This window comes from Stenella coeruleoalba (assembly GCF_951394435.1).
Source record: "Stenella coeruleoalba genome assembly, chromosome: 15".
NCBI lineage: Eukaryota > Metazoa > Chordata > Mammalia > Artiodactyla > Delphinidae > Stenella > Stenella coeruleoalba.
This window is the reverse complement of record NC_137161.1, coordinates 37,031,212-37,049,910: the sequence shown is the minus strand read 5'-3', so window position 1 is coordinate 37,049,910 and position 18,699 is coordinate 37,031,212. Positions and strand designations below refer to the sequence as shown.

The 18,699-nt window shown below is 36.0% G+C and overlaps 1 protein-coding gene across 1 annotated transcript; it reads right to left on the bottom strand.

Annotated features, from left to right (window-relative positions):
* Positions 1-671: 671 nt before the first annotated feature.
* On the bottom strand, positions 672-18,336 carry ANKEF1 (ankyrin repeat and EF-hand domain containing 1; the record flags this gene model as incomplete). Its single annotated transcript, XM_079946180.1, has 9 exons — positions 17,967-18,336; positions 12,647-12,846; positions 11,721-11,870; positions 10,580-10,703; positions 6,456-7,278; positions 4,340-4,566; positions 2,988-3,151; positions 1,668-1,805; positions 672-830 (listed from the first exon to the last, which is right to left on the bottom strand). Exons 1-9 carry the CDS (start codon positions 18,310-18,312, stop codon positions 672-674), a joined length of 2,331 nt encoding a protein of 776 aa, XP_079802306.1. The 5' UTR covers positions 18,313-18,336.
* Positions 18,337-18,699: the final 363 nt, after the last annotated feature.

Genomic DNA, 18,699 nt, shown 5'->3' with positions numbered 1-18,699 from the left:
AGAAACCAAGTACATACCACTTTTAATCAAGGGATGAAAGGTGACAAAGTTTACATCCCATAGCAACATCATGTGCCTCCTGATATGATGTACTGAAAAGGGCACACCATCATGTCAGTGGTCTTCCTGCCTAAGATGCATCACCTGAATCTATTCTTGAGGAAATATAAGACAAATCAGACCCAATTAACAACCATTTTACAAAATAACTAGCCTGTCTTCTAATATACCAATGCCATAAAAAAACAAAATCTAATCCATATCACTTATGATGTGTGAGAACAAAACTGCTTTCTTAATGGATTAAAAACGACTTCTCTTCCCTAATATCAAATTGTTTTCATCCATTTCCACTAAAATGATATCTTTAACAAACATAATGGTGTAAATCTTGTAAATTCTTTGACGATGACACTATGCTTATAACAAAAAATGCCATGTATTCTACTACATTCTTGAGGGAAATTGGGAGATTTATGCAGAATAACATGCAGTTCATTGCAAAATAAAACACACCTTCTCTAGACAGCTCAGAATATTTATAGCTGTTAAAGCAAAAACAAATATTTGGTTACTTGTGGATTGTTTTGGCTTTAATGGAAATATCTACTTTCTCCAACGTTTGGTCCCTGGGCCTCAAAATGTTTATCCCAAGAAGCAACTGCTGTGATTTAGGTCTTGAAGGCAGCTTTCAATGCTTGCGCTTTCTCTGTGATGTGCTTCTCAAAGGGCATCATGAAGTCATCAAAATCTACCTCGTACGAGAACCGCTCCCGGCGCAGTTCCCTCTTCCTGATCAGCTCTGCTGTGGTGGCTTTGGGACTCCAGATCTTAAATAAACAACCACATCCAGAGCAGGTGTGAATATGATGGCCAATAAACATGCCAATATCCAGACAATCTTCAAGATGGTTAATTTAAAACTATCAAATTTATTTCTAAATCTCTTTTATCTCTTACACAACATTTTTGGTTATGTGGGCATCGCTGTTTCTGATGGTGACTATTTGGACAACTGAAATGCTCTTCAGTTACCTCTCTGATGACCCTTAGGCCAGCTGCTGATCATTTTTAGGATGTCAAAACCAGGAAGCAATGGAGTTAATCGATAGTTTGGGTTTACTGCCTTTATGTCTCATGGGGAAGTCAAAATTATTTTCACAGTAGAGGGCAGAAGGAGCTGGTGGTCTCTTATTCAGCATGGCTTGATGCACATTGTCAAGACCACTCTTATTCTCCAAAGACATCTTCACCTTTTTAATTGTAGATGTTTAAGGAAGCCACTGAATAAATCCAGTCTTGATTAGTATGAAACTCCCAAGTGAGATGGTGATAGTGTGTAAAAAGAGGAAGGGTTGGGCTCTAAGGTGTACCCAGAGAAAGTATCTATAGAACTCGGTGACTACATGGCTATAAGGAATGGCACTAACTGAAGAAGATTTCAATTGTTCAAGGAAAATTAAAATGTTAATACAGAAAAGAGTAATACCAGATATTGGAAGCTATACAAGTTGGACTTACTTAGTCAGAAGTAGTAGGACCTAGAAAAAGGACACCTCCAAATAATAACTAGAAAAGATAAGGACATTTGGGTGCTCTGCATAAAAAGTATTTGAAAAATGACATCATGAGTTTATACCATGTTATGATCTTTCTAAAGTACTTACCCTCTGTGGAATAAATGTGATATCCACTTTCTTGGTATAACCACTGGTAATCAATGAATTGAGGTAAGCCACATTATCCTTATGCACCTTCTTTTTCTCCACTATGGTTGGTACAGTATACATTGATGAAAGTGGCTCCTGGAAACAAGACCAAAAAAAAACCTGTCAATTGCAAAAACCTATATATACTTCCTAACGTTATTTGCTGTTCCGCATCTTACTCTGAAGCCAGAAAAAACTAAAAATGCTACTATACAAATTATAATTTGAAATGAAATAGAATATTATTATAATTTTGAGTGAGGAGAGATCATTCGTTTGCCTTGTTTAACTTTATTTAATTAGTATTAGTGACAGATCACAAAAGTTTTTCAGATATCCATCCTTGACCTGTGGACATTATTAATCAGAAGGGTGTATTCCTACCAAAATGATAATGGTGCATGTATCAGGAGCTTTAGCTGATCAATCCTCCTTCACCTCTGGCCATCCTTACTCTCTTCCTCTATGCTTACTACTCTCTGTTGTCTGCCTATCATCCCTTCAACTCTATCTACTTCCTACCACCTACATTTCTCTAACCCTTTCTAATTTGATAGCATTAAAGCTTTTCCTTCTTGAATTTCATCCCCTATCCTATGTCAGCCAAGGATCTCTAGGGATCCATCTGCTTCCCTAAAAGAAGCTTTCAGTCTAGAAATGTACTTAAAGCTTCCTGCTAATGAATGACAAATTCTTGGTGTCTCAGAAATCCCCATAAACAACAACCTCGATCTTCTGCTGCTAATTTAGAGGCACCCAAACCATTCCAGATTACCAGGGACAATTTGACACCTTTAAAACCTTCTAGAGTTATTTTGCAGGATATCCAAGTTACATATCCCTGGGTTCATAGTAATCATTAAAATTCTTTGGGAGTGGGGTGGTAAGGTGGGTAGTGAAAGATTATGAAACCAAAATGAAGGAAAATCATGTTTTACTTCATTTCTCATAAGGGTTACTCTTCTTCCCCTTTTGGGGCCATCCCATCAAATCTGTATAATTCAGGTCTGAGTGTATACATATCCAATACCAGTTATTTTTTCCAACATTCTAATGGTATTTAGTTGAACCAACTGGTTTTTGTGTGGGTTCTGTTTGCAATGAGTACTTTTTAGGCTTTTCAGTAACAGGAACTTTCTTGCTAGATATTTCTTTAATACTATTGCATAATGGTGCTGAAAACATGGACTGCGTATTATTTGCCCATGTCCTGTAACAATATGTAAATGGTGCCGCAGCCCCACCAGTTACTAATGGGAGGTCAACTGCTTTTCATACCTCTCCTTTCTTAATCTCAGGGCCTTCAGTCTTCACTTTAAGCAGTGGCTTGCCTTTTGTTTTTTGAGTTTCTGCTGGTTTTGGCAAGTTATCCAGCTTTTCCTTAATCAAACCAATTATTCTATAGTCAGCATAAGCCTTTGCAACATCCATGGCACTATGCCCTGCTCAAAACATAAATTCAGAGTTTCATTAAACAGATTAATAATAAACCATGTAGCAAAATCTCAGCACATCAGCTCTAAGCATGCAGTACCAAGGGTGATTACTGAAGTGAATGGTATGTATAAAGTCACAGAGCGGGATCAGATACTCTCTAAGGTGGCACCAGCTCTACAATCTCATCATTTAGAGTGCCATTTACCAGCAAAACCATTTATTCTTGTTAATTATTTTGAGCATGTTTCTTAAAAAGTTGATAGGAAATAGTGGTAGATTACATTTTGAATATCTGAGTGCTGGTTCTCTCCCCACAGTGCACACATTCCTTTGTGTGTGACAATTTTACATTGTCCTCCCCTTCCCATGATGGAAGGAGGTGTATTCAAAAAGGCTTGGGAAACTGGAGGTCTCAAGTGCTCTATGCAGATTGCTGGGTATTATGACACCTGTAACGTCCTCAGGCAGGCCTAACAATATTACCTGTGACTCAGAGGCAGCCTGAAGCAGCCAGAGATACTGAAGTTCCTTCAGATCCAAAGGAAGCAATGGGTTCCACTCTAAGAAAATAACACCTCCACGTATTTACATGGGATATTTATGACACAGGTAGGCTTCCCATTTCCATTCCTAGAAAGAGCCTCAATTCAGGAATGATTTGTCCAACTTTAGAAGGAATCCAAAGTCTACAGAGGCTTCAAACTATGCCGATTATTAGGAATTGACTGTTAAGACAAAGTGATGACTCATGATGTGATCTGCAGACTGGTGTCAGTCTACAAACTAATGGTTACACAGCCACAGTGAAATAAATACAGGGATTAAGAGTAAATGTTTTTCTACATTTAGAAATTTTTATAGCAATTTTATGTCATTTGAATCCAATGATAAAAAAAAAGTTTGGACTTGTATTTTATGGGCTTTTTCCTCTTCATTTTTCTAAATCATTTTCATTGTATTTTGCAAAAGTCTCCATCCACAATGGATCACCAACATAAAGAACTGGTTCTTTCACACCAATGATTTGAGAAGCACTGTGTATAGGATAAAGTTCCATAACATTTACTCAGGTTTGTTTTTGCAGCAGTGACTCAAGGGAAAATGTGGTCCTACAAGAATAGATTTAAACGGGTTTGGAAACTAACATAAATCCTCCTTTTCTAACCCTAATCACCCATAATGAGAACACATGCCTTTTCTATTCTCCAGCTGGAATTTAGCACCAATATCAAGTAGGTATTTTACAGTATCCAGTCTACAGCTCTCAATGGCTCTACTTAAGGGAGTTGAGTTGTTGATTGAAAGGGCATCTACCACGGCTCCAGATTTAACAAGAAGCTCAACAATATCCTGTTGGCCGGCATGGCATGCAAAATGAAGCGGAGTCCACAGAAAATTATCTGTTGCATTGACGTTAGCCCTGTAAAATGAGGTAGATGCATGAGCTAAAAATATGGGTTATTCCAAGCACTAGAGGATAAAAATGCTAAGGAAGATATCATAGTTTTATCAGGTTTTTCAACTGAAAACCAAGGAAGGTTTGGGTCAAGTTAAATTCTGTGCCATAATTTTTCTTGACCTGTGTCCTTCATTTTATAACAGTCTTAACTTTGTGTATATATACATTTTGTTTAGTTTAAAAGGTGCTTAGACCCTAAGGGTTACAATTTTAACCCTTAGATCCTTAGGTTACAATTGTAACCTAAGGGCTACAATTTTGCATCATTAAAATCAGGGAAAAACTGGATCCGATGAAAGATCAAAGCTAACAGGAAACAGAAAAGTTATATTATTTCATTTTGTATCTACTTTCTCTGTATGTTATGAATTTTTAAATGCACCTTCATTATTAAAATTTTAAGCATTATAATGTATCAAAATTTTGTATCAAAAAATGATACAAATGAACTTATTTACAAAACAGAAACAGACTCATAGACTTCCAAAACAAACTTGTGGTTGCCAAAGGGGAAAGGTGAGGGGGTTGGATAAATTGGGAGTTTGTGATTAACATATACACACTACTATATTTAAAATAAATAATGAACAAGAACCTACTGTATAGCACAGGGAACTCTACTCAATATTCTGTAATTATATATGAAAAGAATCTGAAAAAGAATGGATATGTATATGTATAACTGAATCACTTTGCTATACACCTGAAACTAGAGCAACATTTTAAATCAACTATACTCCAATATTAAATGAAAAAAGAAAATTAATTCTTTTGATTTTATTGAAAGCAATAAATCATCCAGAAACTATGAAAAGATAAAATAAAATTTTAGTCCTATTTAAAAATTCTCTGCCCAACACTTCACATTGTCATTAGTTGCTTTATACTCCCTCTCTATAATAAACACATTTAAATCCTTCTTTGAAGTTAAACATTATAGTAATAATAACAATAATATCTTTTATCAAGTCTGCAATTACTGGGCTACTAAGTCTTTACATATTTTAACTCATTTAATCTTCAACAAATCCTGTGAGCTGAGTTCCATTAGAACCCTGTTATAAAAATGAGAAAACTGAGGCACAAAAAGGTTAAGAAAGTTACCCCAGGTTATTCAGCAATGGTAAAAAGAAGGACTTAAGCCTGAGAAATTGCTTTAGATTTAAAAGTTAAACTAAATGTCATGCTTTGTTATTTTAAAGATATTTACAAATGAACCAAGGAAAGGGGAATGAAATGGTGCTTAGTCATTATGGCTACCAACAAATTGCTTGAATTTGTTGGGATCCTCTCCAAAAAAAAAAAAAAAAGAAAGAAAGAAAGAAAAAAGAGACAGATTTAAAAATGACTCCATGTAAAGTGAGTACGTTCTAGAGATCTGCTCTACAATATTATAATCACTATAGTGATTATAGTTAGCAATATTGTACCCTACACTTAAAATTTAAGAGGGTAGATCTCATGCTGTCTGTTCTTACCACAATAAAAAGATTGTTTTTAATTTAAAATAAAATAAAAAGCAACTCCACATCATGTAGGTAAAGCTCTGAGACCAAATTAAATTGTCTTGGGAGGCCAGGGATACCTAATCAGAAGGCTTTGTTTTCCCTCAGAGAGAAAACTTCTTGGCCTTCACTTTGTGCATAGCTGTTATTGGCAAACGGTCTTTGTGTACACACACTCCTATGTTCCGTTAGCCTGGTTCCCAGTATAGGATCTATTTGTGATCTGGACTTCAGGAATGAAGCCCTTTCTTGCACTACTTAAATTCTGGAGCTGAATGTGTCTTAGCCTTCCTTGAAATGTGAAGGCTCCCGAAAATCTAAATTTCACTCAACCAAAAGTCATACCCTTTTTCAAGAAGAAACTTGACCGCATCTATGTTTCCACTGGCACATGCAGTCATTAGGGGTGTCTTGTAATAATTATCCTTCATATCCACAGGTATTCCTGATTCAAACGCCTTTTTCAGAGATGCCAGGTCTCCCGCCTTGGTGATAAAATTAATGTTTGAAAAGACCTTCCCTGGATCATCAATGTACCAAGCAGAGTCATCCTGAATGGGATGTTCGGGTGGATGATCTCCGTTAAAGCGATTGCAATCAGTTACATGCTTGTAGGTTTCAATCATGTAACAAGGCAGCCCACCTTCGCTCTGGCGTGGAAACACGTGGTCAGGGATGATGCAGATTGGGAAGGGTAAAACAAACTTGCCTTTTTTGGCTTTTTTGGCCATCCCTTTTTTAATTTTCTTAGGTCCATAGGATCCCAGGACATAAGACTTGCTTAAGTATTTGGTTCCTTTAAAGAAATCGTTAATGTTGACCCCTCCGCCCCGGACTTTTTCGTGAAGTTGAGCTATGGTAGTTATCTGTTCTGAGCTCATAAAATCTTGCCTCTCCTCCAGCGCCAGCACAAAGTCTTCCTTGGTGACTGTCCCATCGCCCCTGTCCACAAACGAAAGGGCTTCCCGAAGGAAAATCTCATGTTCTATGGACCAATCGTGAAGTTTCAGGTACAATTGTGGATTCAGATTTTGGGCTCCTGGCCGGGCCAGTTTATTAGCGATTTGCTCCGCCCGCCGTATTTCTTTGGTGGCTGCTTTAAAGCCGCCTTCCTTAGCCAAGGCCCTGGGCGTTTTATGCTCCAAATTCTTCCATTTCAGATCACATCCTAAAACAGGAAGCATCATGATTATAATGGTGCCAAGGCATCTGCATGACTCCACAAATGACATGCATCCAACAGTTTTTAAAGTTTCTAGTGATTAATCAAAAGTTGCTCCCCAAATTACTTGTATATAGAGGTAAGCACATTTAGCTCTTATAACTACAAAATTAAGCTATGATTTTTTTTTTTTTCCGTGAGCTTTACTTTGGTGAATTCTGAGGGAGATATGTTTCCTGTTGATAGTATCTTTTCCCAAAGGATTAGGACATTAATCCCTATAGATATTTGAAACAAATATCATATTGGGATACTTGCTAAGGAGGCTTCCTGACTAGCGGGAAAGAGTAAGGGTGACATTTGAATTTGGAAGGAAGCTGGATTCAAACAGCTTAAATAGGACCTTAGGAACTCAGGATGATAACTGACACCTGCTTCTTTTGAACGATTATGACTAAATCTGTGTAAAATCTTAAACTATGCTTTAACTGTATTCTACATGAAGTTAGTGTAATTTATATTGACCTGCTGTTTTGCAGTAAGGTCATGGGAACAGCCTAACAGAAGAAAAAGTAATTTGTTCATCAAACGTGAAAGAATAAGAACTGTGCAATTAGGCATTAAAATTCGTTTTCCTTTTTGGACCCTTACTTAAAATGATGGGACCAACATTATATGTAAGCATTCTCCAAAGAAATAAACTTTTCTGAATGCATCAAGGAGTCTACTTAATGCTATCAAGAAGGCTGTGTTGTCTGTAATAAATGTCTGGAGACACTAAAAACCCATTATAAGTCAGACTATGAAGATGCTCTTTCTAGTGTTTTGAATCTAGAAGGCTCTTCTGTTGCTTTGCAAGCATCACATAATCAAAAAAGATTCTCTAACCTCAGTATCTCTAGCATCCAAAATGTAAAGGTCGCCGAATGCAAAAATAAAACCCGTCCCTCCAACACTTTATAGTTTTATTCCTTATCAAAAAGAAAATTAATTACCAGTGTTTTCCAACATTAGCACTTCCTATGGCATTGTCAAAAATTAAAATTTTATGTGAAGGCTGATAATTTTACTAGTGATAGAAAAACTCAAAAAGAGCATTGGAGCAATAAAGATTCTAAAATTTTTATATTGGACAGTTTGAAGAATAGTGACTTATTGGGAAAGGGACCTGAGACTGGTCTCAACAGTATAATTCCACAGCATAATAATTACATAGTATAATTCCATAGTCATCTTGAGTATGCTGTTTTTATTTAGCTTTTTCGCTTATTCAGGGTGTCTGGGGGTTTATCTACCATCTCCCAATCCACTCCTATATTCAGCCCAGCACTAAGGATCAAAGGGTTTTAAAGCGGCTTTATCTTGCCTTCTTCTGCTCCCAGTTTCCTCCCTGTTAGAAATTTTGTGTGGATAAAAGACGCCAACATCCCAGCTTAAAGATATGAAGGCATTTTCTTCTCTCTTTGATTTTGTCTCCTCTTTTATCATTAGTAAATAAAGATTCATTCATTCCCTTTGTGATTTATGTGCCTCTGTGGCTGAGATACTCAACTTTCAGCTGACTGCTGGCAAAAGGCCCAAGAGAAGGAGAACCCTGAACAGGGGCTTCAGGAGAACTATTCCAAACTCCCCTCCTCTCCCCTGGATCTGGCCTCACACTGCCTACAGGGAGTTGTAAATTACTCTAGGGACAAGATCAGGGACAAAAGAGGAGCATACTGAGGAAGGTAGTTTAATGTGGGAAAGGAATCCAGCCCTCACATTTAAGAATAAAAGAGGCTACACTCAGGGAGTTTACTCAGAAATGAGCATTTCGTGACCAATGGTTTCTTGCTGCTCTGATTGCCTTAGATAAGCAATTGCCTGGTATGGAAATAGGTCACCCACATAGGATCTGGTGGTTGTACTTCCAAACATGCTACAGAACTCAGAACATTTTCAGACATTTATTTCAGAAACACAGCCTAGTCTTGTGAGCCAGCCAGGAGGATGAAACTTTTCTGCATCACCAGGCAAGGCCTTTGGCAGGCTCTGGCTCTTTACTTCTCAATTTGCTTTCTCTGATTTTATCCCAGGAGTACATAAATGGTAGAGTATATATTGGGCGATGTTTGTCCCAATAAGAAAGGAATCAGCATGTTAAAGTTGAAGAAGCTTGTCTCAATCTGGGCAGATCTTTAGTTTCTAGAAATACACAATGTTAAAAATGAAGTGTCAGAATAATCTGCTGATGGTAACAGCTTTGAAAATAAGACTGATGAGACAGTTGATGACAGCAAAAATTGCAGTTGATATATTTTCCTTTATCTGCTTTGTATTTTAGGGGAATGGGGAAAGAATGTGAGCTTTGTATAACGTGAAAAAAGTCAAAGTGGACCAGTTATTACACCATTAGTTATGCAGGCACGTTAGTCTTATTTATAACGTTAGTGGTTACAGTATAGGCTCTCTCAGATCCCAGTGACTTCAAAATTTCTGTTCCTCTGTAGAAGACAGGAAAATAAAAACACTTTGTCTGCTCTATTATAAAGTTGTTGAACTTTAAGTTTCTGCCCATTTCTCATAAACTGGAAAAAAAAAAAAAAACACTACCGTAACATTCAGCAGAATGCAGCTCCCTCTCTAACAAAGAGTTAATAACTTTGAATGTACATTTAATTAGCATGTAATTAACACCAAATAGATCCAAATCTTTAAACTTAATTGGCTAATATTACTATTTTAAGGAATACATTAAGCTATACAAAACATAGTTTATATTCCTAAGTTAATAATTATTTGAAAGCTACAGAAAAATCTAAAATAATAAATATTACTTATATTCCAAATGTTCCATGAAATTTTTCATTTATTTCATGTGTTTCTCCCCAAAATATTTCCTCTATAATTTAAAATTACCCAGAAATGTTATCTATGAACTTGACATGATAGTACCTTTTTAAAAATAAAATAATTAAGAATGCAAACTAAAAGACATGGTGTCTAGTGTTTGTCTTTTTTTAGATTGATATTTACATTTTTAAATAGGAATTTAATAACTATAAGCATCTTAATAATTGGTTGACTCATAAACAATTCTCTTTAGATTTTTAATAATAACCTAAAAATACTTGAGAAATGAATTTTTATCACCTTCAAGGCCAGATTCATGATTTAACAGAAGGTAAATAAGAAAAAAAGTTTAATTTTCTTTCTACATATATGTGTGAGATAAGCAACTGACATTTGACAGGCTGAAATTCTCTGCTCATCTACAGTGAGGGAAAATTATAAATTCTTTAGGCATGAAATTGGTAGACCATTTTACCTCGCTGAGATATATATTTACAGCAATCTGCAAAACCACCCATAGCAGCATAATGAAGTGGTGTGTTGCCATTCATTGCAATCAGCCCCATGTCTCCGTCGTAGGCAAAGAGAAGCTTCAATATCTGCAAAATAAATAGTGGATATTGTAGAGGAATAGGAATGTACATTTACTGAATGAAAACTGGGACCTAGACCTGTGCTATCCAGAGTGTCAATTTGAATTAAATTAAAATGAATTAAATAGAAAACAAATTTTAAAAATTCAGTTCCTTACTTCCACTAGCCACAGTTCAAGTACTCAAAAACCACAAGTGTAGTGTATTGTACCACATTGTACAGCACAGATACAGAACAATTCCATCACTGCCAGAAGTTCTATCAAACAACATTGATCTAGAGTATAGAAAACTCTATACTCAGCTGGGGAACTACTGTTTTGAAGTAAATTTAGGCAATTTTAGAAAGCATCAGACTATGGCAAGCATCATCAGGGGAGCAAATTCTTTACCAAACAGATGTGACTTCTACTGTGATATATACTTTTATTGCAGGGAAGAGATGCTATGACAAAAGTAAAGATAATTATGTTAAAACTCAGAAAAACTCAGTAAAGAAATTTTAGATATAATTCAGAATTTAAAAAAATAGGATAGCATCGATTTCTATTTTGTTTCTGCAATATCACTGTACCTATGAGATATCCTTTGCTGATATATCCAGATAATAAGAATACTTAGAGTTAAAAATTTAGATGAGTCATTAGATGCCTCAAACATCAGGGAGATGAGTATATTGGCATTGTTCTCCCCACCGTGAAAATTCTAATGTGTAATGGAGTCATAAAATGGAGTAATCCCAGTTGGCAAAACCTTTAAGCTGTCATAATTAAAAATATAGAAAAACATTATTAGCAATATTAAAAGAATAAGTTAGCAAGCAGATAAAACTGAATAAAGAGCTAAAATATATTTTGAAGGTTAATATTTGGTTTAAAATATAGTTTTAGAATTATTTTGGAAAATCAAGATGATAACTCAGAAAAAATTCTATCAGTGTAAACTACATGATATTTTAAGATGTTGAGAAAAAGAAGAGAATATTTTTAGCAACAAAATTTAAAGCAAAGAGTAGATTATTACATCAAAAAAGCCTCCTTTGGCAGCAAAGTGTGCGGCGTGATGTCTGTCATTGTCAAATGCATTCACGTCACCTCCTCTTTCCAATATCCCTCGAACTAGTTCTACCACTCCTTCTCTTGATGCTTCCATTAAAGCCGTGCGACCTGTGGACTGGACGTGAAACAGATCAGATGCTGTTTATCCCTGTCATACTAAATAACATATTCCGTATAAATATGGTCTAAATCCATTTGGCCTTAGAGTCACACTGACACGTTCAGTTCTGTACAGTTTTATTGGTTTCACGTAACAAATAGGAAAAATGAAGCCAGTAAAATGGGTCAGTGTCCAAAATGTAGAATTCTAAAATCAGAGTCAAGGTCACACCAAAAGTCCCTGTAAGAACATCATGCTGAAAAATGCAGTTTCTTGTAAAGAAAGTAGAGCATTAAGGGAGAAAAGAGGGTAAAACACATGCTAAAATTAGGCTATAGGTGTTTTCCAATGAGAAGAAAATCTATTTTTATTGTTGGGAAATGACAATTAAAAGATAAGAAAACTGAATAAAATTAGCCAAATGAGGAGAGGGAGCAAAATGATTAAGGGGAACAGCAGAACTACATATTTTCTTTTGAAGAAGATAAATTTTTATTAGGCATCAGTAATATCTTTTCTATTTCCTGTAATGATCTTTTAACATTATACATAATAAATACCAATTTTCCAAACATAATTAGGAAATAGATTGTAGAATCATGGCCATGCCATATAAAGATGATGAAAGTATATCATCTTAAAGTATTTTGAACAGAAATGAACAGTCTAAACTAACAGGATAATTTTATCATATTCAAATGAAAAAATACACTAATAGAGATTATTAGTGTATTGAAATTTTTTTCTATAATTGAAAAAAGGAATATTTATAATCACAGGAATAGTCATACTGAGTTGACAGCATTTGGATTGGCTCCTTTTTCCAAAAATGTCAGGCACACATCTTTAACATCATGTGCTTCTTCACAAGCTCTAAGGAATATTGGCTTTCCTTCATAGGTACAATTGTTGACATCTGCACCATGTTCCAAGGCAATCAGTGCACAGCGATAATGCCTCTTAGTAGGTAAAATGCAGTAAAACAAAATACCTGTAGAAAAATAGAATCCCCAAAGAATACTTAATTAGTAGTCTCTCTATATTTGGATCACATAGGAAGGAACAAACAATAATTTACAAATTCATAATTAGCTAGCTGAAGGAGATAGAGCAAAGATGTTTATGCCTTGGTTTTCCCTCTGAAATCAACTGAAACACCAAGACAGAGATACCAGAAAAGAAACCCAACCTCATATAAGAGCCAGAAAACAATCATAACCAAAATGTGATAAGACTTTGTTTGGGAAGAATTTGAGTGCTGGGATGTGAGCTCCGGTTGACCCTGGGTATTTGGCATCCTGCAGTCTATACCCCAGTGTCCCTTCTTGGAATATACAGGGGTGTGTGTGCCAGAGGACTATTGGTGGATCCCTGGATCCCCTCTGAAACTGCAGAGTGGCAAAGGAGATGGTACATAATGATGAAATGTGCAGATCAGCCATGTTTATAGGAAGCAGGCTGTCTGTACAGTAGCAGTGAGAAGAAAAACTAGATGGCAAGGGGCTCTGACATTTTGGCAAATCATTTTGTTTACTGAAGAGAGAAAAATGCTAAATCTTCATACCCAGCACCTGTGACATACAGACCCTCAACATAACCCATGTCAAAAATGTACTACAGACCTGGGGTATTGTTTATATTCCCCTGGTAAGAAAGTCAGGTAAACAGCAGTCAAACTTCAGACTGACTTTGTAATGACTTGACTCTAAAAAGAGGTTTCATTCAAAGAGGAACAATAATCAACAAGAAACCAGCATGTGACCTATGAAAAAATATACTGAAAGAAAGGTAAGGAAAGAAACTTGATGACAAACATAGGCAAAAATTATATACTCAAAAAACTATACGACATGAAAATTATTGACTGACCCATTTCCATGACAACAAAGAAATCAAATACATTTTTTTCTGAAACAAAAGTGCAAAGCTAGACTGAACTTATAATAAATACTTCTAGGACAATAAAAGATAAATAGAAGGAAAAGTTGAATTTGAGCAAGCAAAGCTTAAAAAAAGAAATGGTGGAGAAAAATATTGTAAAACCACTAAGGAAATGAAAGTGGTTCATGTTGGAAGCAGGAAAAAGGAGAGCAGACATCGCCAAAACCATGGTCAGGGACATGGAAGAAAAACTTGAAAGAACTTGAAAGAAAAATGTAACTGAAATGATGCAAGAGTTTAAATGTTCTAGAGAGGCAAAGAATATTTAACATGTATGTAATTGGTATTCAAAAATAAAAGAACAAATGGAACAGAAAGAAATGGAGAGATATAATAGAAGAAAACTCTCTTGAAGGAAAAACCTAGATCTGACAGAGTATACTGAGTCTCAGGAAAAACTGATTAAGAACAATCCATAAGATGGTGCCTAGGTAAAGCTAGGTAAGAAAGTGTCCTGTGAGCATCCAGTTAAAAATTCAAGTCATTTCTAAAGAGAAAAAGTCAAGCTGGCTGCAAGACTTTGGTACAGCAACATTCAGTGCTAGAAAATAACCAAAATAGCTCTACAATGTCACTTGGAATAGAAAACAGAGAATTTTTAATACTCAGTCAAGGTATTGTTCATATATAAAAGTGATGGACAATAAGTTTAAAGATGCAAGAAATCAAAAGATATAAGCCCAAAGGAGTGAGCTAAACTACTTGATGACAAAAATGAGTCTAACAGGGGATCAACAGAGAATATGTGACTAAAAGACCCTTGATAGATGTTGAATCCCTTCAACCATTGAACCAAAGTTCAATCACCTTAGGAATTCTAGATACAGAAAATAATATTGTAATTCACAGTAATGTAGAAATAATAATGTAATTTAACAAAACTTGGAGGAAAGAGAGGGAAGGAGAGACAGTGTAATCATTTGATTTTCTTTATCTTTTACTGCTGGAGTTTGAGATATTATTTAAAACAGATAAAGAGATAGATGCTTATTATTTAAAGGTATGAAAAGAATCACTGAAAGAACTAAAATGATTTTAATGTACTAAAATTAGGTACTGGAAGGGAGGTAAAGGAGGTGAGAGGAAGGGTTCTTGTACCAATCTCATCTTTCATAGAGAAATATTAATGAATACTGTTTAAAGTGCTAATTCAATAAACAGAGTATTAAGTATATGTAACGCTGTCCAGTTAGCCATTAAAAGAACTAAAAACATACCATTAATTTTAGAAAATGTGAGAAGGAAAATATATACACACAGCAAAACAAAACACAGAACACATGGACCATAGAGGAAAATATTTTTATACATATTTGTGTATTTATATAAATTAAATATATTATGTTTTCATAATATAAAATAAGTGACAGTTCTGATGCCAAACCTATGGAGCATCTAGATAAATGTAAATTGGATAAACTCTACCATTAAAATAAAAATACAATGTATGTGAAAATAGAAACCAAAATATATCTCTTATAAACATGCATCTAAAATAGAGTTACTCAAACAGTTAAAAATAGAAAGATGGTCAAGGACATGGTTGAAAATATAAAATCAAAGACAGAGAAGTCATAGTAGGTAAGAGTGAACCCAAACAGCAATAAACAATAACAACAGCAAAATCTAGAATATAGTGCCAGTTGAGGTTGAATTCATTACAAAGACCTTAAGGAACTTATGAAATGGCTACTTTATAATGATGGCATGTGCAACACACAGTGAAAGTCTATCCATGCTGACTATTTAAGCCACAAAGGACACAAATCAACATTCCAAGATCGAAGCAAAAACAAAAGAGAACAACATGTATACACAATAGAACTAGCATATTGAATTGAGGACTGGGGATGCATTCCTATAAATGGGAGAACCAATGGAATGGGTGTTACAAGGAACTATTCCAGCTTTACCCTTAAAGAAAATAATTCCAGACACTGTAACTAATTTCCTAAGACAACAAATAATTTTTTGGCTTAGAGTGTTACCTTCTCCATATTCTGCAAAATTGTTCAAATAGAAAGTACAGGTTAGACCTAGAGTACATCCCTCATCCTTCTAAAGCTCCATTATTTTAACCATTTAAATGTTTGCTCATCCTTTTGAAACAATGTGCAGTGAGTCAAATGTCAATCACCGGAAAATAGGATGTTAAGGGCAGAGAGACTACAGTGGAATAAACCAAGGAGTTTGGCCAGTGGCAGCCCTTGAGCTGAGGGATGTGCAAGGTAAGCTAGGTTCACTGATGGGAAGACAAGGCCCTCTGTGCAGTAGGCATACCATGAACCACAATCAAGGCTGGAGGGAGCAGTACTAACAAGGTCACGTGTGAAACAAGATTTTGTATTTATTTCAAGTTTCATTTTATATTTTTAATTCTTTCTATTTGATTTGTCAGGTTGTTTTTATCATACTTTGGTCTTCCAGAACCTTGGTAGGTTTAATATTAATTTGAATGAGTATAGATAACCTCATGGCTGTTGCATTTGCTACAGATACTCATTTGACCTCGTTTCCAATTTTACCTTGATTGCTTACATTTTATAATTTTAGTTTTTTATGCTATAAAATGTCTCAGACTGCTTTCTTTGTGATTTGTATCTCTGTTTCAAACTCAAGAAGGTAAACTTTTCTTTGTTACCGTTCTTCTGAATGTACTGAAGTTTCCATGAAACTCCAGGTATACAAGATGCCATTTAAAAAACTATCTCATGGTCAAATAAATATGGAAAATGTCACTGGTTTTGGTCGGTATGACAAATGTAAAATAAACATGTCTAAATTTGTTTTATCCAATGTTTCTCTAATAAATTTGGCAGCGGAATGAACCAATTTTGCATGTAGCACTTATCAATATCCCACTGATTCAGTGGCCCGTGACACACACTTTGGGAAATGATATTCTATAGAGCGTTGAGAGGTTTTTTTCAGAATAAAACATTTTAAAACACATTTGACTCCTGAGTGCATCTGAAGTGTATTTTGTTACATGGTGCCATTAAGTAATTAAATAACTCTTCCTTTTCTTTGTCCTCTCCTCTTGTTATAAGCAAGTCACTTTTCAAATACCATGTCCACAGAGAGTTAAAAAGCAGACTCTGCTCCTGTCAGAAAACATTAATTAACATTATAAAATGGGACTCATTTCTCTAATGTGGGACTGATGTTAATGGCTTTGTACTTGAAGCAACTCTTTGGAACAACTGATTAAATCTACCAATTTATATTAAGCCTGGAGGTAATTTTCTTAGTGATTTTCATGAGGCTGTGTCACCTCCTGTCAGAACCTTGAGTTATTTGGACAAGAAGCTCCCAGATCGTGGTCTTGAAATGGGATTTGGGAGGGGAGGAGTGAGAAAGTGGGGCTATCTCACCTGAATAATCATGGAAATGCCATATCTCAATTTTTTTTTTTTTTTTTTTTTTTTTGCGGTACGCGGGCCTCTCACTGTTGTGGCCTCTCCCGTTGCGGAGCACAGGCTCCGGACGCGCAGGCCCAGCGGCCATGGCTCACGGGCCCAGCCGCTCCGCGGCATGTGGGATCTTCCCGGACCGGGGCACGAACCCGTGTCCCCTTCATCGGCAGGCGGACTCTCAACCACTGCGCCACCAGGGAAGCCCACCATATCTCAAATTTTAAGCCATATTTTCAAATACATTTTTAAATGACACTAGAAAGTTGGAGTTTATGTCAGAATCCACCTTTGTCCCTCAAATTCCTAAATGCAACTACTTTCTACATTAGATTGCTCTTGAGAGCAAAACCTATATCTAGTATTACTCGAGGTTCTAAAATGTAAAAAAGAAGAGATGCTCTCCTTCATCTTTAGCTCTAAATGAGACTTTATATTTTACAATGGGTGATTGTGATTATGGAAATATTAACATGTGTCATGTTGAAAGTTCTCCATGTTAAAAAAAAAAAAACAGATTGACTAATTCTAATATTATTTTTCAATGAGAAAGTTCTCAGAACTGGCTTCCATAAGAAATACCTGCATCATTTTCAAATCATGGGGAGATAGTGTCCTTTGGTATAAGAGTGAGAATCTAGACTTTCACTACCATGTACCATAAATAACTCATTTCTAAAGCTGGAAAGCAAAAAATGCATTTTATTGATTTCTGGCTACAAAGCGAATTGCTGGATAAAATGCTGGGAGTTCTTACCTTTTCCTTCATTATCGACAATAGTCATATCGGCCTCTGCCTTGGCTAATATTTCCATTGACAATTCGTGGCCCAGTTCTGCAGCCCTCATAGTCGGAGTACAGCCCATTTTATCTTGCACATCAGGGTGAGCACCGAGGCTCAGGAGAAAGCTGACCATATCGATGTCATTGGAAACTGAGGCTAAGTGCAGAGCACTGTTTCCATTGACGGGGTCTGTGAAATTGATGAGTTCAGGGTATCCGAGCCTAGTCAGCTTCTCTATCTGCTTCTTGTCTTTGTTCCGAACACACTGGAGAACTTTGTAGATCTGCAGGTTCTCAAGTCTTTTATCTGCTAAAGCCATATTTGACCAGCTTCTTGAAAATGCCTTTGTGGACCAAAACAAAAATTACAGCAACAAAAATCAAAGCAAAAACATATAACTCAAAGTTAATTTTGTCTTCTTTACTTTGACTAAATAATAATAATAAATGTATATATATATATATATATATATTTTTTTTTTTTTTGCAGTACGCGGGCCTCTCACTGTTGTGGCCTCTCCTGCTGCGGAGCACAGGCTCCGGACGCGCAGGCTCAGCGGCCATGGCTCACGGGCCTAGCCGCTCCACGGCATGTGGGATCTTCCCAGACCAGGGCATGAACCCGTGTCCCCTGCATTGGCAGGCAGACTCTCAACCACTGCACCACCAGGGAAGCCCGATAATAATATTTTAAGCCTTCCCTAAGA